The 27,198-nt window shown below is 45.1% G+C and overlaps 1 protein-coding gene across 1 annotated transcript in view; it reads left to right on the plus strand.

Moving 5' to 3' along the window:
- The window catches only part of LOC124795526 (juvenile hormone acid O-methyltransferase-like), an 80,141-nt gene extending 53,203 nt beyond the window's left edge, over nt 1–26,938 (plus strand). The window contains exons 3-5 of the mRNA XM_047259597.1: nt 661–793; nt 1,017–1,164; nt 25,919–26,938. Of these exons, the coding sequence (XP_047115553.1) occupies nt 661–793; nt 1,017–1,164; nt 25,919–26,100 (463 nt within the window). The 3' untranslated portion in view covers nt 26,101–26,938. The remainder of the gene's footprint in view (nt 1–660; nt 794–1,016; nt 1,165–25,918) is intronic.
- The last annotated feature ends 260 nt before the right edge of the window (nt 26,939–27,198 follow it).

Genomic DNA, 27,198 nt, shown 5'->3' on the forward strand with positions numbered 1-27,198 from the left:
AATTTTAGACTGCTGCCCTGGCCAGCACATTCTCCAGACCTCTCACCAACTGAAAACGTGTGGTCAATGGTGGCCGAGCAACTGGCTCGTCACAATACGCCAGTCAGTACTCTTCATGAACTGTGGTATCGTGTTGAAGCTGCATGGGCAGCTATACTTGTATACGTCACGCAAGCTCTGTTTGACACAATACCCAGGCGTATCAAGGCCATTATTACGGCCAGAGGTGGTTGTTCTGGGTACCGATTTCTCACGATCTATGCATCCAAATTGCATGAAAATGTAATCACATGTCAGTTCTAGTATAATACATTTGTCCAATGAATACCCGTTTATCATCTGCATTTCTTCTTGGTGTAGCAATTTTAATGGCCAATAGTGTAATATTTAGTAATTCCTTCAAAATGTTGGTACAGATTTTCAGCATAGATTTTTTTATTAACTGAGGCCAGAAACTGGCTCTTGAGCTTTGAGGAACTTGGTTCCTGCTACTCGCTCAGAATAGCCTCCCACGTCCACATCTATCAAATTGTTTAACATAAACATTTTTGGATTGTTTTTGTTAAGTATTGCATGTGCCTTTTAGTTGTTTTATTAAGTCTGTAAAAATTCAATTATTTAAAAAACATGGTCACTCAGATAAGAAACTCTTCGTTGCAGACTCGCCCTTCAGAACATCGGTAAGCTTCTGTCTCCCGGAGGTGAAACAGTTCTGATCATCGTGACCGGCAGTCCCATCTATATGATGTTAGAAACACTGGCAAAGTCCTCTCGGTGGAGTGCCTACATGATGGTAAGCTGCAATTAATGTTTTCGTGGGTGGAGAAGTCACGATGATTGTTAATACTTAGGTCTAATGGACTGTAGAGCCATAGAACTTAACGGCTGTCTAATGCATTCAGTCACACCAAAAAAAAAAAAAAAAAAAATACTCTGACACTCCCAGCTAGAAATAGAGCGTAACTGTGTGTTTGTGCTGGCCGGATAAAAGAGGGAATAACTTTGGTCTGTTCCAGGATTACCGTCAGTTCGAGCCACCTTACGTACTCACTGAAAATCCAGTGGCCGTTCTGACGAAATACCTGCATGAAGCTGGTATCTCCGTAAAAACATGCCGCAATGAGGACAGCAGCTATTCTTCCAAGGATGAGCAAAAAGTTAAAAGTAAGTGAACTACAGTTCACGGAACACACGACACAAATACGGAATGAGAATAGTAAGAGTATAGTGGAGTCGTTCATTAAAGATTCAGATGGTTCTAGTACAATAATTCATTCTTTTGAAGCAGTAAATGGTACGACAAAGTATTACCAACAAGTAACTTAATATAACAGTAGAAAGCTACTCTGGAATACATAATTTAATGACACGCTTAGTGAATTCGGAGGTACGTCCGTGAATTACATTGGGTTACAAATCATCCACAAAATTATTGTATCACGTGGGGTACGAGGAATGTGAGGTCTGCTTGAATATAAATTAAATGTGGGAGTAATTACAGAACATTTATAGAATTTTTTCTTTTGGATTAAGATTCTGTACGACAGCCATCAAGACTGATACCGTTATTGTACCACTTAAACTCCTCAGTCTAGAGATTAGATTCTATGAACGAAAAGTTTGTATTGGTGGTCAGTGCTTTGTTCTGGGCAAAACGGGATTAGTAAATTAAATTTTAGAACTTGTTAATAGTGAATAATAGTTAACTGAAAATAACAGAAATACGTGCAATACGCAGAAAACATCTAAAAATTATGAAAGTACAGGTCGTTGCCAAATGTAGTCCACGGCTTCATCGGTATGAGTCAGTGTATTAATGTGATGAAATAATCACTTACTCGATATTGTGTGGTACGTTAATATATTACAGCAATTCTAAACAAATTCTAATCCGAAATTACTGAGCGCAAACAGGAATTACCTTTATTTCTCGAAGACACGCTGCCATTGAGGTAAACGGCTTCCAAATTGCAGATGATGCCATCTGCTGCGAACAAGCAGAAACTAAAACTAATGCACTGAAAGAACTGATGGAAAGAATTGCGTCATTAAAGCACGGCGAATTTAGTTTATTCCCTGAGTTAGGAAAAAATAAAATTTGTACGTAGCATACACTAATCAGCCAGAACATTATGACGACCGACCTACTGTCCAGATATATTCGTCCATGCGACATCAGCATCACCTGGTGAGGAACGACTGCAAGTCAGACACATGGACGGTGCATGTAGTATCAGCGAGCGTGCTGTCCGTGTGTGGAATGGGAAAGGCGCGCGATCTGTCCGAGTCTGACTGAGGATAAATAACGATGGCCCAGCAGCTCGGCACGTGCATTTCGGAATCTGCAGGACTTGCCGGGTGTTGAAGGAGTGCTGTGATGTCTTAAACAGGTAGCGAAACTAAGGTGAAAGCACGTCTAGCCGTCGTGGGGTTGGGCGGCCACCTATCATGACAGATGACTGACGTCGTAGGCTGCACAGACTGGTAAAACAGTACATGCGGCGAACTGTTGCAGAACTAATATCAGACTTCAATGCTGGGTGGAGTACAAGGGTGTCTGAACACAGCCGACGGCGGTGGCCGAACGGTTCTAGACACTTCAGTCCGGAACCACGCGACTGCTACGGTCGCTGGTTCGAATCATGCCTCGGGCATGGATGTGTGTGGTGTCCTTAGGTTAGTTGGGTTTAAGTAGCTCTACGTTCTAGGGGACTGATGACCTCAGAAGTTAAGTCCCATAGTGCTCAGAGCCATTTGTGTACCATTTGGATTTTGTCTGAACACAAAACGCACCTTATATTCCAAATGATGGGCCTCTGCAGCCGATGACCCATGCGTCTGCCAATGTTAGCACCACAACATTGGCGGTTTCGACTGAAATTGGTACATGACCATCGACATTGGATGCTGGCGAGGTGTTACAGCGTTGCAAGATGAAATACACTCCTGGAAATTGAAATAAGAACACCGTGAATTCATTGTCCCAGGAAGGGGAAACTTTATTGACACATTCCTGGGGTCAGATACATCACATGATCACACTGACAGAACCACAGGCACATAGACACAGGCAACAGAGCATGCACAATGTCGGCACTAGTACAGTGTATATCCACCTTTCGCAGCAATGCAGGCTGCTATTCTCCCATGGAGACGATCGTAGAGATGCTGGATGTAGTCCTGTGGAACGGCTTGCCATGCCATTTCCACCTGGCGCCTCAGTTGGACCAGCGTTCGTGCTGGACGTGCAGACCGCGTGAGACGACGCTTCATCCAGTCCCAAACATGCTCAATGGGGGACAGATCCGGAGATCTTGCTGGCCAGGGTAGTTGACTTACACCTTCTAGAGCACGTTGGGTGGCACGGGATACATGCGGACGTGCATTGTCCTATTGGAACAGCAAGTTCCCTTGCCGGTCTAGGAATGGTAGAACGATGGGTTCGATGACGGTTTGGATGTACCGTGCACTATTCAGTGTCCCCTCGACGATCACCAGTGGTGTACGGCCAGTGTAGGAGATCGCTCCCCACACCATGATGCCGGGTGTTGGCCCTGTGTGCCTCGGTCATATGCAGTCCTGATTGTGGCGCTCACCTGCACGGCGCCAAACACGCATACGACCATCATTGGCACCAAGGCAGAAGCGACTCTCATCGCTGAAGACGACACGTCTCCATTCGTCCCTCCATTCACGCCTGTCGCGACACCACTGGAGGCGGGCTGCACGATGTTGGGGCGTGAGCGGAAGACGGCCTAACGGTGTGCGGGACCGTAGCCCAGCTTCATGGAGACGGTTGCGATTGGTCGTCGCCGATACCCCAGGAGCAACAGTGTCCCTAATTTGCTGGGAAGTGGCGGTGCGGTCCCCTACGGCACTGCGTAGGATCCTACGGTCTTGGTGTGCATCCGTGCGTCGCTGCGGTCCGGTCCCAGGTCGACGGGCACGTGCACCTTCCGCCGACCACTGGCGACAACATCGATGTACTGTGGAGACCTCACGCCCCACGTGTTGAGCAATTCGGCGGTACGTCCACCCGGCCTCCCGCATGCCCACTATACGCCCTCGCTCAAAGTCCGTCAACTGCACATACGGTTCACGTCCACGCTGTCGCGGCATGCTACCAGTGTTAAAGACTGCGATGGAGCTCCGTATGCCACGGCAAACTGGCTGACACTGACGGCGGCGGTGCACAAATGCTGCGCAGCTAGCGCCATTCGACGGCCAACACCGCGGTTCCTGGTGTGTCCGCTGTGCCGTGCGTGTGATCATTGCTTGTACAGCCCTCTCGCAGTGTCCGGAGCAAGTATGGTGGGTCTGACACACCGGTGTCAATGTGTTCTTTTTTCCATTTCCGGGAGTGTAAATCTCGATACCTTCATCATTCAGATGAGAGATCGCGAATCCGTCGTCTTCCAAGGCAATAGCATCTTGACACCTGTACTGCCGGATGGAGACAAACTGGCGGCTGCTGCATTGTGCTCTGGTAAACGCTCACATGGGCATTCATGGGTCTAATGGAGCTCGTGCAAGGCGCCACGACAACCGAGGAGTATCGTACACTGGTTGCAGACGACGTACACCTCTTCATGACGATCTTGTTTTCCGACGGCAGTGGCATTTTTCAGAAAGCTAATGCGACATATCGCAAGGCTAGGAGTGTGGTTGAGTGTTTCTGGGAACACAGTGGCGAGTTCCAATTGATATGTTGGCCTTCCAATTAGCAAGATCTGAACCCGATGGAACATACCTGGAATGTGGCCTTCCTTCCCGGAATTTACGGATATTAGGTAACTTCGTGTGTGCAGATGTGGTGTCAACTTCCTCCAACGACTAACAAAGACCTCACTACTTCCATGCCACAACGCGGACGCGTCGCAGCTGTTATTTGTGTCAAAAGAGGACATCCGTCTATTAGGTATGTGGTCACAATGGCTGACCATGCTACATAAGGACTAAAATTAACTGGTTGACGAATACCCTCTGCATAAATACGTGGGTTATTCGAAAAGTATTGAACGATCGGTTGCGACATGGAAACCACAGTGAAAGTCCGATGAAGTTTTGCACAGATGAGTCAGTGTGTCGACTATGCTCATAGCGTCACGTCACTCTTCTCAGTTACGAACGCACATTGAGTGCATGAAGATGCCTAGAAAACGGTGCACTCCGCCAAGTATGGGTGCCTTCAGAGAGTTTTCGTCTGATCTCATGCAGCACTACATAACGTAATTGCCATGCATTTGTCTTCATGCTGGCACACTGCAGGGGCAATGAGGACCCACCCACAGAGCTGTTTTACCACCCACCATACAACCCAGACTTGGCTCCCTGTGATTTTCACCTCTGCTCACATGAACCGCTGGCTATGAAGACAACAATTTTGGCAGAGACAGCGGCCTGCAGTCTATTGTAGAAAACTATTGGAAAACGCAGGACGCTGCTTTCTTGGGCGAAGGTATTGGTGAGAGGTATCTTTACAATTAATCTGAATATTGGGGGTAAAGTATGACCTCAATAAAACTGTCGCGAAAACGGAATGCAGTAGGATCTGCCGTACATCAGAGCTGGATGAAACATGAAGCGGAATTTTTGCAGTGATACCGTAAACAAAAATTCTGGCAAAAGAACATTTGTTAGATCGGTAAATGCAATTGCACACATGAATATGTACATGTATAGTGAGTGAAGGTTGCTGTTGCCTGCAACCTACTTCGTCGCATATTAATTAAACATAGAACTATACTTCGGAGTCCCCTGCAAGGTCCTCGAACTGTGGAAGAGGAATGATCAAAGGATGGTTTAATCATTAACACTTACATTCACACGCACTGGAGAGACTAACAGGAAGAAAACGAACTAAAAACCTTAACAACAACACACGTGGGTAGCAAGAGGGATTGTTCCCCTGATTTTAACATGCGGGATAAATGAGTAAAATTTGTATTAAAGTTAATTGCTATAAAAATGAAGCAGAAATAAGAACTACAATTAATTCAGATGTTCTACATCGTAAGATCACTTTGGCCTTGACACTGTAGACTTTCTGTTTAGATCACGACCACGTGGTCCTCACAAACAAAAGCGTGCAAAAAGAAAGTTATCGAGTGAGACGAATTGCGCAAAACTGTAATAGTCACGGAAATCATACGCAATATATATGCTCTTGTGAAAGGGGATGCTAAACAAAATGAACTGAATCCCAATGAACTCAACACGGCTCCACGTATTTAACAGTTCAACTGAACATAGCCTACACCATCCCTGGATTTTAACGCACTTAACATTCGCGAAGTAGCAAGTAAAATTTGCCACACAAGTTAATAAACTATGAACGACGAAAGGAATCATTTACGTTGACTGGCTTTCAAAAACTTATATAAAACACATTAACTTCTCACCGAAAATGCACACTGACCGTCAGTGTGTCTCACCCGTTTCACGTCGTACGGAACACTTCCACGAGATTTCGCTCTCCAACCACAATTGCTCCCAGTACCTACGGAAGTGGTTAGAGGAACCCCTATTGTGGTACCAACCTATACAAAGGGTTCGTCAAAGGCAAACAGAAACCTCAACGCTACCTGGTAGCTGTTTCCTACAGTTGGCTGTTCTCACAGTGGCAGACTGCTACACTCCCACGGATCTACACAATGAAATCCTTGCATACATTCAACTGGTCGGACAAGAAGTGGAAGGAACAGATACATTGAAATATGGCACTTAAATGTATGAAGCACGCGTGTGGGGGCTCCGACAAGTACCAATAACCTAGCGAAATGTTAAAAAGAAGTGTGGACAGTATACTGTGCCCACCACAAACACTCAGCTGCTCACTCCTTTCGCTTTTCTTCTTTACATCTAGGGTAAGAGACGACTTGCAGCAACAATTGAAGTGCCAGAGGCAAACAAATGAAGCTGTGTGGTACGGCAAAATCATGAAGAGGCTCATGCAGAGACCCTTTATTGGAAAGTTAGTACAGCGTTGCCACAGATGTCTGTCGGATCAGCGACAATGTAGAGAAGTAGTTGGGGGACGTAGCTAACTGCTGCAAAAAATAAAAAAAAGTAAATCCGCTGTGGTTTTCTTACTCTGACAAGCCCTTGTACAAACTTCCTTATATCACTGTCAGTCCATGATGCTGCGCTATGTTTTTCTTGTCTACAGAGAGTATGTGTACTTGGAACCAACTCAGCCTACAAGGTTGGTGTTTAAAAACGTTCTTTTTTAACTGCAGTGACAGTTCGTATTTAATAAGTGCAGAGCCTCGGCACTGACATTCCTGCGGATGGCTTGCCTGAGTTCTCGTGATAGTGTGAACCATCTTCCAAAATTTTGTTCCTGCTTCCATAAAATCTAAAAATAAAATTCCAGCAGTGTACCAAAAGCAGTCATATTTACACGTTTGTACGAAAATATGGAGTTTTAGTGATGTGTTGTTGCGGTCTTCAGTCCGAAAACTGGTCTGATGCAGCTCTCCATGCAACTATCTCATGTGCGAGTGTAGCCATCTCCGAGTAACTACTGCAACCTAAATCCTTCTGAATCTGCTTACTGTATTCATTTCGTGGTCTCCCTCTACGACTTTAACACTCCCACACTTCCCTCCTGCACTAAATTGCTGATCCCTTGGGGTCTCGGAATGTGTCCTACCAAATGATCCCTTCTACTTCAGTTGTCACAAAGTTCTCTGCTTCCCAATTCTATTAAATACCTCTTCTTTAGCTACAAGATTAAATCTTAAGTATTCTTCTGTAGCACTACAGTTCAAATGCTCCCATTATCTTCTTGTCTAAACTGTTTATCGTCCATGTTGCACTTCCATATGTGACTACACGAAGGAATGACTTCCATGGTACTAGAGGGAGCTATAGAGGGCAAAAAACTGTAGAGGAACACATGGGTTGGAATACATCCAGCAAATAACTGATGACGTATGTTTCTAGTGCTCTCGGAGATGGAGGTTGGCACGAGAGAGGAATTCGTGGGCGAGCCGCATCAAACCAATCAGAAGACAGGTGACAAAAAAAAGCTACACTCCATAGAAATACTCGATATTAACAAATTTCTCTTCTCCTACATTATGGACAGGTAGAGAATTTAAGAAAATTCTTTCTAGAACGAGCAGGAACTAGAAAAATGCACAAAGGAATCACTCATGTAAATACATCGGCTACACCACCGCAATTTCATAACCACTTCTACAACCCTTTAGATCACATAACATCAACAGATACAAAGAAAGTAAATTGGAGAAAGAAAACACTACATGGCAAGCACCCATATCATCTAACACAGTCACACATCGATCAAGACGCTTCCAACACATGGCTAAGAAAAGGCAATATATACAGTGGTACGGAAGGATTCATGATTGCAATACAGGATCAAACAATAAACACCAGATATTACAGCAAGCATATTATTAAAGATCCCAATACCACAACAGATAAATGCAGACTATGCAAACAACAAATAGAAACAGTAGATCACATCACAAGCGGATGTACAATACTAGCAAATACAGAATACACCAGAAGACGTGACAATGTAGCAAAAATAATACATCAACAACTTGCCATACAACATAAACTAATAAAACACGCTCCCACGTACAAGTATGCACCACAAAATGTACTGGAGAATGATGATGAATACAAATTATACTGGAACAGAACCATTATAACGGATAAAACACCACCACATAACAAACCTGACATCATACTCACCAATAAAAAGAAGAAATTAACACAACTAATCGAAATATCCATACCCAGTACAACAAATATAAAGAAGAAAACAGGAGAAAAAATTGAAAAATGCATCCAACTGGCTGAGGAAGTCAAGGACACGTGGCATCAGGATAAAGTTGACATTGTACCAATTATACTATCAACTGCAGGAGTCATACCACACAATATCCACCGGTACATCAACGCAATACAGCTACATCCAAACGTATATATACAACTACAGAAATCTGTAATTATTGATAAATGTTCAATTTCCCGAAAGTTCCTAAATGCAATGTAACATATACCACACAGTTAAAAGGAAGTCACGCTTGATCAAAGTCCGCGTCACTTTCCATTTTTAACCAGACATAACGTCTGCGAAAGGAATATAATAATAATAATTATTATTAGTTGACAGCTAATTTCCACTTACCACAACGCAAGAAAGATCCACTACAGAAACTTACCATACGCCCTAATTCCCACTTCAACAAATTATTTTTATTGTGTTATAATTTATACATGAAATTCCAATAAAGATTTTGCCTACTTCTGGTTTCCCATGAACCTGCGATTTCAGTCCATAGAGTTTGACTAAACGTATCAGTTTTTCACACTCAATGTTTCGTAGCAGCACGTAGTGGATTACTGATTTTTTTAAGATTGTCCGTCTTCGGCCGACGTCTGTAGTCGGCAAAATCCGCCGATATCTGTGCCATTGTGACCGCAGCCTTAGACCGAACGGCTCAGGCAGGTGTGCCGACTTCTGCTCAGTATCAAAAGGGACACCAAACTTCTTCCAAAAAAGGAGTCAGAGGTTATCCTTGTATCGTGCTGAATGTTGATCGGAGAATATTTCAATGAAATATTTTCTCTTATAGCGTTTCATGGTAACCCCCTTACAGTGTCCGAAAACAAAAAGTACATTCCGCGATAACGTTGGATATTCATTTAAGTTAATAAAACAGATGTCACAGCATACAAAAAATCTCTCTACTCTGAATGGCACTAAAAAGACGAAACGACTCTTAAACAACAAATGTCTAGCTTTCAATAAATCCCCAAATAAAAAGTATTCACAGTTGCAAATAAGGATAACCATCTACTGTATAACTGAATTACAATGAATATTTGTGCCGGACCGACACACGAACCAGATTTCCCGCTTATCGCAGGTGGTCGCCCTACCATTAGTCTATCAGAACATTTCACAGCCAGATCCAAACTTCGTCAACCGTGTGTACAGCCTGCACTCCTACATCCATTATGTACATTCCCGTACAATCCGAAGCCACAATGCAGCGCAATTCTGAGCAACACAGGCAGTGAAATAGCGTACTAAATCTCTAGTGCTGTGATAAATTTCAACACTTAACAAACTCCGGAAACTGCGGAAACTCCCGACTGACGAGCCACGAATTTTTGCTGAAGATGTCTGTGTAATATTTGGTTATTCGATCCTGTTCCTCGCGATTACGCTCAGTTAAGCGACTAGGTAAAAGACGTGGTCTTCACATTCTTAATCTATTCCCGATTCTCTGGATCTTACAATACCTCTTCTAGCTTGACCTAATGTCATAGCTGTAATAACGAATCAGTTAAGTCTTGCGTCTTAACTGTGCGTAAATATAATTGTAAATCTTTGTACGTCTCCGTTTCAGCCATGACTGTGGAATAAAGCGTACAGTGTCTAGCGTCTCAGCGAAAACCACAATATACCTTCACCTAGGAATCAAGCAGTATATCGCTCCCTCCTACGTATATCTTGCGAAGAGACCATGAGGATAAAATCAGAGAGATTAGAGCCCACACAGAGGTATACCGACAGTCTTTTTTCCTCGAACAATACGAGACTGGAATAGAAGGGAACCGATAGCGGTACTCAAGGTACTCTCCACTTGCGGAGTATGGATGTAGATGTATTCAAGAATAGATTAAAGGAGAAATATGTTGATAGGGCCCACTTTGACACATCAAGGGATTGTTAATTAGGTAGTGAGAGTAAGTGTGGGGGTAAAACAAATTGTCGAAGGAGGCAGACTTGACTGGAGCAAGCAGGTTAAAGTTCACTGACTGATACAGTGAAGCACACACAAGACGCTGAGTGACCTTTGTAAATGACATTGAGATTTCGCATACTAGGGTGTGTCAGCTTTATCACGACCTAACAGTTTGAAATGGGCCTCGTCTTGGTTCAAATGACTCTGAGCACTATGGGACATAAAGTCCCCTAGAACTTAGAACTACTTAAACCTAACCTAAGGACATCACACACATCCATGCCCGAGGCAGGATTCGAACCTGCGACCGTAGCTGTCGCGCGGTTCCAGACTGAAGAGCCTAGAACCGCTCGACCACACCGGCCGGCGCCTCGTCTTGCGTCTCCTTTTCGTTCGCTTTTAGAGTCGTGCAGTATCCAGATTTGTGTGGCATTCGGATGTTACAGTAGCCTGTTGCTGTACTTTATGGGCATACTGCTGTCAAGGTTTTGGTTGACCACCTGCGACCTCCGCAAGGTAAGATGGTCGTATTGTGCACCAGTCACTCCGTAACACTTTCATACCTACGCCAGCCATCGGAGCACAAGTAACGGATTCCCTGCAACATTCTGTGTCATCCCACACCGTTGCTCACAGACTAACAGCTCCTGGATGGGAGTTACCGTCCCATGTATAGCCTATCTGTTTGGAGTGCTGCCATTACAGAGAAGCCTGGACTGTTGATGAATGATGTCGAATTGGGTTAAGTGATTAGACGCGGCTCCACACTACAATGGAAGGTTGTCATCGGCAAGTATGGCAGAAACCTGCGCATAAATCAAATCACGGCTGGCGTAGTGAGTGAAGGAACTCTGATGACACATCATCACAGATGTGGTGTGCCTTCTCGTGCTACAACTGCGGCGTAATTTTTCAACCGGACGATGCTTCTCTACACATGACAAGTCTCTATTGTCTGCATAGTGTTGACGTAATACTGTGGCTGGCAAAATACCCAGATCTCTAGACAGCAGAACATTTACAATTTACATAAACGACCTGGTTGATGGTATTGACAGCGGCATTAGACTGTTTGCCGATGATGCTCTAGTCTACAGGAAAGTATTATCACACGTAAGTTGTGAATAAATCAGTGAGGATTTGCAGAAAACAAATGCGTGGTGTAATGACTGGCAGTTATCTCTCAATATTAGTAAGTGTAACTTACTGCGTATAACAAGGCGAAAATCCCCATTAATGTAAGAGTACAAAATAAATGGAAGCGGTAACATCTGGGTGTGACTATTCGAAATAATCTCAAATGGAATGATCAGATTACAGAAGTAACGGGCTAGGCGAACTGTAGATTGCGGTTTATTGGTAGAATCCTGAAGCGAAGCAGTCCTTCAACAAAGGAAATTGCTTACAATACGTTAATTCAAGTCTCACAGTATTGTTCGTCTGTATGGGACACTTACCAGTTGGGTCTGATTCAAAAAATTGAGAAGGTCCAAAGAAGAGCGGCAAGATTCGTGACTGGTACATTTATCCACCGCTAGAGCGTTACAAATCTCATAGAAAGTGTGAAGTGGGACACACTTGCAGATAGACGACGCGCTAAACGGAAGGGGTTGCTCACTAAATTCCAAAATCCGATCTTCACAGAGGATGTAGAGCATACATTATTACCACCAACTTTCAAATCGCGCAATGATCACCATTCAAAGATAAGGGCAATTAAAGCTCTTACTGAGGCGTTCAAACAGTTGTTTTTCCCTCGTGCGATCCGCGAATTGAACAGAGGGGGAAACGTGACCTTGGAGCGAATTGTGCCCTGCGCCACACACCGCTTGGTGGATAGCGGATTATATATGTAGATGCTTGGGACCATTTCAGAAGTACACAAAATTCCAGTGTCATTATCCAGGATATCAAAGACCAGTGCTGTTGCTGAATAAAGATGGCATGGCAGTGTCCCACTCAGGTGTCCAGAGCAAAGCAGGTTGGTGGTCACCCTGGTGAGATGGTGGTAGCGCTGGACTGATGGCTTGGTCAATTCCTCTAGCAGTGTTGGATCCCAGCAGTACAGTGTTGGGAGGACATCAGTTCATACCTTGGGCTATGAGGTGGCACGAGAATCGTCTGGCGGTCTTGTGGAGTCAGTGGCAGAGTGAGGAATCCGTGATGACTCAATCTAATTTCCCTATAATCAATCCTATTGGAAGTACATCCGCAACTCCCTGTTCTGCGCTTTTAGGCAACACACCGCGCCTAGTACACGTCCACGGCGGTGCTCGGGGGCAAGAGCACAGTTACGACACCTGAAGATGGGCTTATAAGAGCCCGAAACCGGTCGTGTAATAATAAAAGAAATCTACAACTGAAGCGGTATTTTCAATCTCTTACTTCCTTAGCTGCTTTGCTGGGGCAAGGTTAAAGATACGGCCAATGCGAAAGATAAGCACTGCCGCATTTTTCATTGCCATCGATACTTCCTGAAAGCTGGTCGTTGTCTGGATAACAGAGTCCTCATTGATGTTTCTGGCCCTCAGCGGCTAAGTATTCGTTCGCCGAGCACCGGCTTCGCAACCCCGGGATTGCTGAGATGGGGAATGGTAAGCGCCACCAGCCACTGTCACCGTAATCTCTGGACATGTCATTGGAATTTTGTGTGTGATAAGGAATAGATTTTCACTTGACTGCCCGGATTGTGGGGATGGTAAATAAAAAAAAGCCCTCAATCTCGAGGTATGCAGCGAACCAATAAGATGCATCGCTGATGCGGTGGAACAATCATTGGTGGGGAACTTGGCGCATCTCAGTTTATACAGCTTACTCTGGCACACGGGGCTCAGTTTTATTTCTCTAACTGCTTGTGATACCGAAATGATACCTTCAAATTTTTCTCCTTCTCCACCCACCTGAAAGGATGGGTCGCTGGTAGACAAGTGCCCGATAAAATAAGAGGACTCACGTAGCTAGTCCTCCAGACTCAGAGGTTTCACAGAATTTGTCCATGAATAGTAATAAAACAACTGCTGCGGGTAAGAATGTGTTTTTGATTGTTAAACGGAATGAGGGCAGTTTTGAGGTTTCGCCTTTTTCTATTCATAAACGTTTGGAGGTCTTCACAGGTACGCTGAAATCCATCAATTGTGTAACGGCACACTGTTCGTTGAAACTGCTAGTTCTCAATAAGCAACAATCTCTGGAAAGCTAAATGCCTTGGAGAAGGTGCCATAGAACCGGAACCCCACAACCCATTGACCTGTAGCAACCGTGTTGTCGTGTAGGGATCTGGTAGACCCCCAAGGAGGAACGGAGAGGGTTCAAGGAGGGATCGTTGATGTGCAAAGTATATTGGAAGGGGCAGATAGGGATCTAATAAAATCTGACTCGTTCATCATTGTCTTCAATAGCATGAAACTTACAGAGCATCTCAAGTCATGTTTCCTTCGTCTAATTGTGTAGCTCTATGTCCCCACCCCAATGTGTTGTTTTAAATGACAGCGCTTTGAGCACACCACCTTCTGAAGTAAGGGTAAAGCCAGTTGTGGCAAATCTGATACTGCCGCCCACGGAGGATTTGATAGCTCCTCACCTCCGAAGTGTGTAAACTGCTCTGCGGATCACCCTGTCTGGAGTAGGAATTGCAGGGTCTTCCTTGAAGAAAGAAAGATACAGGAAATTAAAAAATTGAAGCACATCTCGTATGGTGAAGCCCAGATGATTTAATAAGCCTGCAGCCTCCCACACTCAATACATATTTCACTTCGGCCATTAAGAAGTTGAAAATGGGGTTCGCTAGTGTTAGTACGAGTACCTGCGTTCCTGCGTTTGTCTGTGTACTGCAATTGTCTCAGGGCCCATAGCCTCCTCCCCCCATCCTTAAAGACCATCAAAGACAGCGAATGTTGCCACTGATGCCGTGCTCTCAGTACCTCCAAAGGCAGAGTCTTGTAAGAAATCCAGAACTGACTCTGCTGCTCCTGCTACTTGGAGACAGAATTTTCTCGTGCAACTCTGTCAATGGGGCTTTCGTAGCCATTTACCCATGTTCACACAATCCTCCCTGTCAAAGAGCTTTGTTAGGTTTCGAGTTGGTGACGTGGTGTCGGATTGTTTTGAGCAGCAGAGTGGTGTTCCCGAGGGCAGTGTTTTAAGTGTCACCCTCTTTGCCATGGTAATAAACAGTATCACGTCTACGGTAAGGAGTCCTGAACAGTTCTCCCTATTGGTGGATGATTTTTGCTGTTTTACTGTTCCTCCTCCAGTGTTGTAACAGCGACTTTTCAGTTTCGTCCTTAAGTGCGGAGGGCGGAGGACTGGGCTGCAACAACGGGTTTTCTATTTTATGCTAAGTGTGTGTGCGTTTGTGCGCTTACGTTTTAATCGTTCTTATCGTATTTTTAATTTGCTTGACTTGCATATGAGGGGCACTGAATATCGTCAAGTGCCTTGGCTAGAGGTCTTGCGACCTCATCGCTGTCAGAACAAATAAGAATAATTTTTTATAAAATGAACGAGTCCTTTGTAACACTGCTGTGGTCATATTCTCAAACATTACTACGAAAAATCCATTGTTCTGTGACTCACTTTACTATAGTAATCTCAGTTCTCTCAGACCTCTGAGCCCGAGCGACTAGACAAGCGTATCATGCAACATGAGCTCTCTGATATAGCTGACTTACATCCTCGGCCACAGTAACTTTTCAGCTGCCCTCTTCACCAAAGATACATGTTAGATACGTCTAATACTTTCTTGAATCCGTGATGCGTTTCTCACTTAAGTCATATTTTTAGCTTGGACAGGTACCTCAGGGGATTTTTTGCTATCATGATCATTGTATCTCGAGGACCCTGGAACGGTTTGACATCACGGCCAGTAACTGATATTGCACCTGTGACGTCTCAGTGTCTTGCTGGTTCCTCAGTGTTGCATGATTCAAATCCAGGAAACTGTAACTGAACGATACTGTTGCGACACTTGGTCATTGTTCTTCCTTGTCAGCATTGCCATTGTTTACATCCACGTCATTAGAACTAACAGTGTTCACCACATATTGGCCCAGTGGTCACCATACTACAACATTATAGGTTCTTTGTCTCTTACCGATTGTTATATTTCTTAGGCTGAACGTTGTCTACAGCATTCACTCTACTTTATATAGACCTGTCATATGCACTTGTAAACAGATATGTTGGAATGTAGTAGCCTGTACATCTACCCATGCTTGTATTTGCCTGTTGTTTACGATGACCTAAATTCTCTTGCTTTAGCAATGAGTTTTAGTTTACTGCCTGGCGTTAATGTCTTCAGTATCGGTGTACCCACTATGCTATATCGTTCGATTCGGCGCACGGTGCTGCGTTCCCAGGTAGATTACATTTGGTACACACAACCGGTGTCGCAGGTTTCTCCCTCTGAACCCCCCCCCCCCCCCTCCCTCCCTCAGGCATCATAACTCAGTCTATCCCTGACGTAACTGGAACAAAATGACAGGAAGAGGATAAAGGCAAGAATACAAGGACACTTAGTCATATAAGCCACGCTCTTACTGCTACGTGCATTTGTTGTTGTCACACACGTAGAACCACCGTCGAAGCCCTCCATTGCTCAACCACTTCAATCTCCAACAGAGTTCCTGACACCGAGTGTGACTGGTGTTCGGGAGAGTGGAGTAGGTGAGTTTTTGTGTAATGGAAGTGAAAGCCTAGACGATGAAGCAGCCAAATTTTGTCGAAGTCCTTTACTGTTAATCATAGAGATATAGTGCAGCATGCCTGCATTAACACTTTCCCACTGGTGCTGAGAGTAGTTTTTGCTGTTTCGTGGCGGCGCTCACTCATGCTGTCTTTCATCTGGAGGCGCTGCTTTCCTGTTTATCGCCGCGGAGCGGCGGTCGTATTCAAATGCTCTAGTCTACTATTTTGGTATATTGATCTTTTATTTTGAAAGTGGCGTAAGTCCATGTTTTGAAAAAGGGGCACACATTTGTATTCACAGCGGTCCGTTGCGCCCGAGTGACAGGTAATGCGACATACGTTAGTGTATTGTTCACATATTTGGTGGAATCGTGTATGATCCTCCGGCGGTACACGCCACCCAGTGGGAGGATCAGCATCCTATTATTAAAAGGTGGCAATTTTATTTAAGCACTTTTTTCTCTTTCGATTGTTGCGAGTCAGCGATAGTGCCATGCTGCTCGCTTTGGAGACTACACATTTTATAAGAATTATTTGGTCCAGGAAACATTGTTGCGATCACGGTTGCGATTCAGACGGTATTCGCGTAATTGTACTGATTAAAAGTTATCGTTTCCGAAAGACGCAGGTTCGATTAAAGCTGTGTGCACTTTTGCGCGTAAAATGAAAATATTCATAACACGTCGCGTAACAAAAAGAAACATGCGAATCACAACCGTGGTCAAACGAAGAAAATATATGATAATATAAATGTTCTTTCCTGTTATTCAGGACAGGCTCAGATTAGACCTTGCAAGTAATAGTTATAGGAAATCACAAGACGTTGCAGTTAGGAGATATTTGTTTTGAATAACTTGTATTTTACCTTCTCTCTCTCTCTCTTTTTTTTTTTTTACATCGATTAAGGAACTTTTCCTTCTCTACCGACCAGTACGAGAACAAAATTCAGACTCGGCAAAATGTCTTACATCGAATTATTACATGCTTAACCCTTAACAATCATATATAGTTTCGTAGTACAAACAATGCTAATGTCTTCTGTGATCTTTGATGTATCTTTGATACACTGAGCACAAAAATGAAAATAATAAAATTATAATTACTTTTTTAATATCATGAATACTTCTTTAAGTCATGAAAATAAGGTTTGACATCGTCGTAATATTAATTTTCATCGTTGTAGCACTACAGGGTGCAATAACTGGAAGTGCGTGGGGTATTCAGGGATGGTTCAAATGGCTCTGACCACTATGGGACTTAACGTCTAAGGTCATCAGTACCCTAGAACTTAGAACTACTTAAACCTAACCAACACACATCCATGCTCGAGGCAGGATTCAAACCTGCGACCGTTGCAGTCGCACGGTTCCGGACTGAAGCGCCTAGAACAGCTCGTCCACCGCGGCCGGCTATACAGGGTGACACACCTAAATCTTGTACTGCAGATATTGCGCAAATGGGGAGTGCTACTGATCTGCAGTTTTCACAGAATGGATTGGTAATCATAGGCTCGTGTTGTTAGCCAATCAAAAGATTGTAGTAATAGTTATGAAGTGTATTTTTGTGCATGCATAAGATTTCAAAATCGAAACAGCATATTGAAATAAAAACTAAAAGTAGAGTAAATTAGAACGTCTGTGGTGCTTGTTGCAGGATTCTAATGCAAATCGTTTATGAGATATCCTATTGAAACGTCCCCTTAGAAAAATCAATGAATTACTGTGCTGATAAACCTCTTACATTATTTGATTTTCAAACAGCTGAGCAGAACTGAACGTACTCAGACATTTCGCTCTTTACCTATTCTGATCAACATTTTTAGCGCACCGCAATCTGACTTTCAATGATCCCTACAAAAGAATGGCCCTGACTAACATTAACCTATACCTTTCATGAATCACTTACCTCACAATAATCTTCGTTACTCGAACTACTGCAATACAGCGAGCGCCACTACTGCCAGCTAAATAAAAGATTCAAACTACTGAAGGCACTAACTACTGATAGGCATAGTTAGCAAATGAAAGATTCTGATAGAAAACAAACAATGTATTTACCTTAAGTGTTCAAAAGTCATCTAGCAGTTCATGGCATCCAGTCTTACAAATTTACTGTCTCTGATGGACACACATCCAGATCATCCGCTCTCAAAACTCCGCCATTTCTCTCCCTACATCCACCACTACCTGCGGCTCACCTCCAACTGCGCAACGCTACGCGCCATAAACAGCCAACTGCCCAACACTACAATAGCGAATTCCAACAATGCAAACCAACAACAGCCTTCACACAGCACAGTCAGTGATTTTCATACAGAGTGCTACGTGGCGTTACCAACATAAAAACCTAAACAGCCTACTTACACTATTTTGAACAGTTTCTGCACCGACACTGGTTTGTGCCGTTCAAACAGCAACTTAGCGTGCTTGTGTGTTCCTTGAATGCATTGCGACTTACTAATGAGTGTGACAGTCCAAGCAGGAGGTCATGAGTAGACGATGGGATTTACCAGTGCAAGAAGGTCACCATGTTCATCGTCTATGGAGAGTGCAGGAAAAATGTAGTTCGTCCTTGTACGGTATATGTGTCAAGATATCCCAATAGACGTGAACCATTTCGGCAGTTACTTAGTTACCTCTTCAACCAATTACGTGAAAGTGATAGTGTAACACCTAGACATCCAAACAGAAGGAAACACGTGATGACAGAAGAGGGGAAAATTTACATCCTTGCTGCTGTTGCAGTTGATACGCGTGTTAGCTCCCGCGCAATCGCACAAGTCAGGCAAGTGTCATACGCATTCTCCATAGACATCGATTCCAGCTCTGCCACTTCCCTCTCTATCAAGAGCTGCATGGAGACGATTATGAGAATCGTATTAACTTCTGTACATGTGTATTAAGACAGAATATTCCAGAACAATCATGTATCGTTCAGTGATGAAGCCATGGCCAGGTGAACCGCCGAAAAATGCACTATTGGTCTTCTGAGAATCCCCGTTGGCATCGTCGGGTGGAACGTCAGTCCATTGAGTGTAAACATGTGGTGTGGAATAGTGAACCATCAGTTCATAGGTCCTTTGTTAGCAGAACGCGCACAAGTATTGCAGCCTCCTAACAATCTTCCACAGACCCTAAAAGACGTTCCCCTCCAGACTAGGAGGAAGCTGTCCAGCCCTTTGTGCACAAAATACTACAGTATATATTCACGAATTGTTTCATAATCGATGGATTCAGCAGGGGACCCGTCGCGTGACTGGCCTGTGGGGAAAGCTGAAAGACGCTCTCTCCGCCTGTGGGTCCAGGGGCTAGAACAGGCCTGAGGTATCCCTGCCTGTTGTAAGTGGCGACTAAAAGGTGTCTCACACTTTTCGGCCCTATAAGTTCAGGTCCCATTTTGTGGTTTGACCTGCCACTTTCCAAATTCTACAGAAGTGCGGGCCATATGGGGAAGGACGCCTTACGTGGTGTGTGTGTGTGTGTGTGTGTGTGTGTGTGTGTGTTATCCATAGTGCCCTTAGATTCGATCTCCTGAACCTCTTGTCATGGCTTCGCATCTCCACCTGCAATTCAACTATTTGGGCGAGCACACATTCCAGGGAGGACGACAGTTCAATCCCGCGTCCGGCCATCCTGATTTAGGTTTTCCGTGATTTCCCTAAATCGCTCCAGGTAAATGCTGGGATGGTTCCTTTGAAAGGGCACGGCCGACTTCCTTCCCCATCCTTCCCTAATCCGATGAGACTGATGACCTCGCTGTTTGGTCTCTTTTCCCAAACAACCCAACCCAACACATTCCAGGGTATGTCATCTTCTTTTATTGTCCCCTGTCCTCTTCGCCTCCATGACAGTATTGGATTTATCTGCACCCAATATCCAGCGCAGTACCAGTCCCTTGTGGTGGGGACTTCATGTACCCATTTGGTGGTAGCCCCCTGACAGCACAGGGATCGCACTGCTGATGCCTGAGCTGCAAACTCCCCGTGTATACCAAGCAGTAGATGACGGTCTTCCTGGGGCATCAGAACTCCAAGCAATGGCCATCATACCAGGTAGTCTTTGCTGTGACTGGGTGATGCCTGTTGGGAGAGCCCCTGATTGGAGTGGGTGGCATCAGGGCTGATGACCCACAATGAAGCGGACTGTCATCTCTTGGTGGTGACCGTACTGCGCCAGTAGTCTTTAAGAAGGGCAAGATCGAGTACAATGCTGACAGATATGACCCTAAATCGCTCCCCTCCCTCGCTACACCATGGGAGGAACGTAGGGCTACAGAAAGAGTATTCAGTATTTAGTCTGTAGCAGAATTGATGGGGACTCCATTCTACCTATGAAGCCTCAGTTTTTTGTTGAACACCTTTAGGATAAGTTTGGGGAAGTGACAGCGCTGTCCAAGATGAGAAGCAGTCTACTCTTGATTCAGACAGCATCCCAGCCCAATCCTAAGTGTTTCTCGTTTGTGACCAGCTGGGTGATTTTCCGTTTCCGTCACTCTGCACAAAAGTCACAACATGGTCCAGGGGATTATTTTCCATTGCGACCTCTCCTTGCATTCTGACGAGTTCTGCGCCAATCTAGAACGGCAGGGTGTTCATTTCATCTTGCACGTTTACAGGGGACCCAAAGACAACAGGGTTGCTACTGGTGCCTTCATCTTGGACCTTGAGGGTGATCCATTGCCCGGAAAGGTCAAGGTGATGGTTTACCGCTGTGACGTTAAACTATACGTCCCTCCCCCTATGCACTGCTTTAACGGCTGGAAATTTGGGCTCATGTCTTCCTGCTGCACTTCCAGCGCCACATGTCGAGACTGCAGACATCCACTGCATCCAGATACTGAATGTGCGCCTCCCAATTGTATCAACTGTGGAGAGCAGCACTCCCCCTGTTCGCGAGATTGCACATTACTCCAAAATGAGCGGAAAATAGAGTACAAGACCCTGGACCAGATGACTTATCAATAGGCAAAACGTAAATTTGAATGGTTACACCCTGTTCGGTTGATGTCCACATATGCTGCAGCTACATCACCATTGCCATCACAAGTACCAGTCATACAACACTCTGTGCCACGAACTGTGGGTCCTCCAGGCCTCCAGAATACATCTGCCCCCTTGCTGGTAGGGGGAAAATCTTCCATTGCTCCCAGTGTACCTACTTCGGGAGCAAGGCCCCCCAAATGCATGGGACATTGGTCCCCTCCCCCAGCCCGGGAAGCAACAGCCTCCTCTGGCTCCTATCACATGGAAGGGGTCCCTTGTGACCCCCTCCCCCAATGTGATAGCGAACATTTGCTAGTGGCTAAAGAAGCCAAAAGCTGCTGGACGAAGAGTTTCATGGCCTTTCTCTGTGTCTGAAGCTACTTCAGAGAAGTCCTCCCAGTAAGACCCTAAAGAGAAGCAAGAAAAAGGACCCTCTGATGGTCCGAACACCATCACTCCCTATCAATTCTGCACTTGTGGATGAGGTGGAGATCTCAGTGTCCCCTGAGAACCTGGATCTAACTGATGCCTCATCCACAATGGAAATGGATACAAATACTCGATCGGTGGCAGAAGGCGACCCTGAAGTGTAACCCACCTCCTTGAAGCTACAGGAGATATTGCAAGAACCGTAGCGAATATAATAGTGTGTCAGGTGGAGTTTGCATTTGTCCTGAACTCGGTATTTAGTGAACCTGTGCGGCCTCCCAACTTCCTTGAAGCTGGGGCTGTAAGGATAAGGACGACACAGGAAATAACGGTCTGCGACGTATATCTATCTCCAGATGGTGCGGTACCCCTGAACGTATTGGCTGAAATGATTAATCAGTTTTAACGCCCATAACCCTACCTGGGGTAGTGCCATGCTTACTGGTCATGGCAGTGACGTCGAAAATTTACTGTCCCAACTCGACCTCTGCCTCTTAAATACTAGGGCTGCCACACATTTCAGTGTGGCACATGTTAGTTACTAGGCCATTGATTTATCAATTTGCAACCAAGGACTTCTCCCATCTATCCACTGGAGAGCACATGACGACCTGTGTGGTAGTGACCACTTCCCCATCGTGCTGTCACTCCGCCAATGTCATACCCACGGACACCTACCCAGATGGGCTTTAAACAAGGCAGAGAGGGTAGCCTTCACCTCTACTGTCACCGTTGAATCTCCCCTAAGTGGTGCCATCGATGTTGATTGAACATGTCATACCAAAGATAATTTCTGCGGCGGAAAACGCGATCCCTCGCTGTCTAGGGTGCCCCCGGCGAAAGACAGCCCTTGGTGGTCGCCGGAAGTCGCTGTGGCAATTTAAGAGCGGCACCTTTCCCTAGAGCACCTAATAGCCTTTAAGCGGCTCCATGCTCGCGTTCGCCAGAGACGGAAACAGGCGTGTTGGAAGAAGTACGTCTCGACCATTGTGTGCCATGTGTCACCTTACCAAGTCTAGACGAAGATCAGACATGTTTGTGGGTACCAGAACCCGACAGGTGTTACTGGCATTAACATCAATGGCGTGTTATCAACCGACGCAAGTCCGTAGCTCGTGGTCGTGCGGTAGCGTTCTCGCTTCCCGCGCCCGGGTTCCCGGGTTCGATTCCCGGCGGGGTCAGGGGTTTTCTCTGCTTCGTGATGACTGGGTGTTGTGTGATGTCCTTAGGTTACTTAGGTTTAAGTAGTTCTAAGTTCTAGGGGACTGATGACCATAGATGTTAAGTCCCATAGTGCTCAGAGCCATTTGAACCATATTGAACCGATGCAAACACAATTGCCGAGCTCTTTGCTGAGCACTACGCTCGAGCCTCCGCTTCAGAGAATTATCCCCCACACTCAAACAGCGGATGGAAAGGAAAGCACTCTCGTTCACTGAACGTCACAATGAACCCTATAATGCTCCATTTACAGAGGAGGAGCTCCTCAGCGTCGTTGCACATTGCCCCGACACAGCTACTGGGGCAGATCGGATCCACAGCCAGATGATCAAACATCTCTCGTCTGACAACACACGATATCTCCTCGTCATCCTCTACTGGATCTGGTGCGATGGGGTCTTTCCATCACAATGACGGGAGAGGATCATCACTCTGGTGCTAAAACTCGGTAAAAATCCGCTTGATGTGGATAGCTATCGGTCCATCAGCTTCACCAACGTTCTCTGTAAGCTGCTGGAACGTATGGTGTGTCGGCGGTTGGGCTGGGTCCTGGAGTCACGTGGCCTACTGGCTCCATGCTAGGGCGGTTCCTCGGCAGGGTCGCTCGATCACTGATAATCTTGTCTCCCTCGAGTCTGATATCCGAACAGCGTTTTCCAGACGCCAACACCTGGTTGCCGTCTTTCTTGATTTAAGTAAAGCATACGACAGGACCTAGCAACATGATATCCTTGCCATATTGTATGAGTGGAGTCGCCGAGGCCATACTCCCGGGTTTTATCCAAAACGTCATGTCGCTCCATACTTTCCGGTTCGAAGTTGGTGCCTCCCATAGTTCCATCTATGCCCAGGAGGCTCTGTATTGAGGGTCTCTATTTTTAGTGGCCATTAACAGTGCAGCAGCAGCTGTCGGGCCCTCCATCTCACCTTATGTTTGCAGACAACTTCTGCATTTCGTACTGCTGCTCCATTACTGGTGTTGCTGAGCGTCGCCTACAGGGAGCCATCCAAAAGCAGTAGTCATGGGCTGTAGAGCATGGCTTCCAGTTTTCCGCCCTGAAGACGTGTCTCATGCATATCCGTCAGCGTCGTACCCTTCATCCGGAACCAGCACTTTACCTTAATTAGGATCCACTCACCGCAATGGAGACATCGATTCTTAGGTCTGATTTTCGACGCTCGTTTGACTTGGCTTCCTCATCTTCGTCAGCTTAAACGGAAGTGTTGGCAGCACCTCAACGCCTTTCGCTGCTTGAGCAACACCAACTGGCGCGCAGCTCGCTCAATGCTGCTGCAGCACTGCAGAGCTCTTGTTCATTTCAGCCTTGACTATGGGATTGTGACTTATGGTTCGGCGGCGCCCTCAGCATTGCGTCTGCTCGACCCATTGCACCAATGCGGAGTTCGACTAGCGACAGGAGCTTTTAGGACGAGTCCGGTAACAAGCGTACTGGTGGAGGCTGGAGTCCCTACATTGAAGATCAGACGTGCACAACTACTCGCCAGTTACGTTGCACACATTCATAGCGCTCCTGGACATAATAACCGTCTTCTTTTCCCAACCACGGCGGTTCACCTCCTGCGTAGGCGGCCCAGGTCAGGGCTAAGGACTGCGGTTCGCGTGCGATCGCTTCTGTCTGGAGTCCTTCCCTTGACAACCTTTCCTCGAGGTCCATTCACGTACACGTCCGTGTAGACGTAGGCCGAAGCCCTAAGGACTCTGTTAACTCTTCGGCTTTCTGCTGCCACTTCGTCTTGATTCTTGAAGTGTTCCGGGGCTCTGGTTTACACCGACGGCTCGATAGCTGATGGTGTGGTTTTCTTGTCCTGTTTTGACCACTGTAGTATTTGTTGTCCTTCTTTCTTCTGGTTCTTCCTTTCTCCTGTTATTGTACAGTACGTCGTCTTTGTTTTCTTCTTTCCCTTATGTAATTGTTCTACTGGGAACAAGGGACCGATGACCTTGGTTTGGTCTCTTCCCCCTCCCCCTTTAAATCAACCAACCCCGTGATCCAGGGGCGGCAAAGCTAGTTACTACACCACGAGCTGCGGACGAAAGTGTGGGGTCATCCATACGAGTAATCCGCTAAACTTCAGTTACATGATAAATCAGTCAAATCTAAAGGCTGTAAATTCAACTAAATATCTAGGAATTACAATTACGAACAAATGAAATTGGAAAGAAGACACAGAAAATGTTGTGGGGTAGGCAAACCAAAGAATTGTCTTAATTGACAGGACACTTAGAAGACGCAACAGATCTACTGAAGATACTGCCTATATTACACTTGTCCATCCTCTTTTGGAGTACTGCTGCACGGTGTGGGATCCTTACAGGAAAAGGTTAAGGGAGTACATCAAGGAAGTAGAAAGAGCAGGACATTTTGTCTTCTCGCGAAATAGGGAAGAGAGTGTCAGCGACATAACATAGGATTTGGGTGGACAACATTAAAACAAAAGCGTTTTTCATTGCGGAGCAATCTTCTCACGAGATTTGAATCACTAACATTCTCGTCCGAATTCGAAAGTATTTCGTTGACGCCGACCTTCAATGTGGAGAAACGATCATCATAATAAAACAAGGGAAATAAGAATTCACACGGAAAGATACAGGTGTTCGTTTTTTTCCACGCGCTGTTAAGAGAGTGGAATAATGGAATCATTGCGAAAGTGGTTCGATGAACCCTCTGCCAGGCACATAATGTGATTCGCGGAATGACCATTTAGATGCAGATGTACATGTTACTTCTCTAAATGACAATTTCTATATTTTCCACACTTGCAAGTATATTCATGGTGAACAATTACACATTATTCACGCTGTACATGATCCTGTCTGTAGATCGCATTGCTTTGTGTGTTGCAGACACGATAACTGCGATAAACCCGTTCGTCGGCAGGATCCCGCAGCAACAACTGGAGGCCTTCATACAAGACTGCGTGGCAGAGGCCTACAGTAACGGCACGATACGCGCTGACACACTGCCGGGCGGCACCGTCTACTCCTTGCCGTACAGCGCCATGTTCGCCCATGCAGTCAAGGCCTGAGCTTGGTGGCTTCTGCAGTCATGATCTCTAATGATTCGAAAAGCTCGCATTTTACTCTATTTTCCTCGTATCGTCTGTGTGCGCAACGTTCTCGTTAAATCCATGCTACTTCGCGACCACTGTCCTTCATATGAGTTTGTGGAATACCATCTCAACTCATTCTTGACAAGAATACTTCAACACTTGCCTAGCGTTATTCAAAAGCCATTCTCTCACAAAAACTAGTATACATGAGAGAATAGCAGAATTATACTATGACTGAAAATATGAGTTGAGGATTGGCCCAAAATTATATTCCTCCGGCATATACTCCAGAAACAACTTTCACGACGAACGCTCAGGATTTTTCTTCACTGCCATGAAGCAATCGTCAATGGTGGTTTAACATTGCCTTGTCGGATCTTAGGACGCTCTACCGCTCTACCGTTTATAGTGCATCTCGTGTGTGTGTGTGTGTGTGTGTGTGTGTGTGTGTGTCTATGTAAGAAATAATCTAGTCATAGAGGTAATAGAGAAGAATAATATTTTTCCCGTTTTTATTATTTGCTTCATATAAATGCCGAATGTAGGAAGGTAGTGCTCCTGAGTAACAGACAAGAAATAAGCTGTGGAAACAAACATTGTTTACGTAAGGATAGGTGTTGTGAAAGGAACTTGGTTAAAAAGCCTGTAACGTAAATTGGTAACTTTTAATAATTAGTAACTTTTAATTATAGGCAGTATTTAAAAATTATTTTTTTACCACTAGAAACAGTAAACGATGATGCAACCTGGCAATCCATTATTTCGTGTGTACTATTTATAATGATTTTTAACTTAAAGCTACTGAAAACGTCTCAGAACTTGGTCTTTCAAACTGTTTTACCCTAATATTTTCATAGCCTGTTAATTGCATGTATTTATTGTATTAACTGCTAAGTGGATACAATAAATTTCTCTTCAGATGATTTCTGAAATAATTTTCTAATGCTGACCTAATTCCCACACTCAAGTAATCGAAAGAGTAACTTTGTCTTAGAAATAAAGTAATCATATTTTTGCCGCGTGGGATTAGCCGAGCGGTCTGAGGCGTTGCAGTCATGGGCTGTGCGGCTGGTC

The sequence above is a fragment of the Schistocerca piceifrons genome, chromosome 4 (genome assembly GCF_021461385.2).
Source record: "Schistocerca piceifrons isolate TAMUIC-IGC-003096 chromosome 4, iqSchPice1.1, whole genome shotgun sequence".
NCBI classification, from domain to species: Eukaryota; Metazoa; Arthropoda; class Insecta; order Orthoptera; family Acrididae; genus Schistocerca; species Schistocerca piceifrons.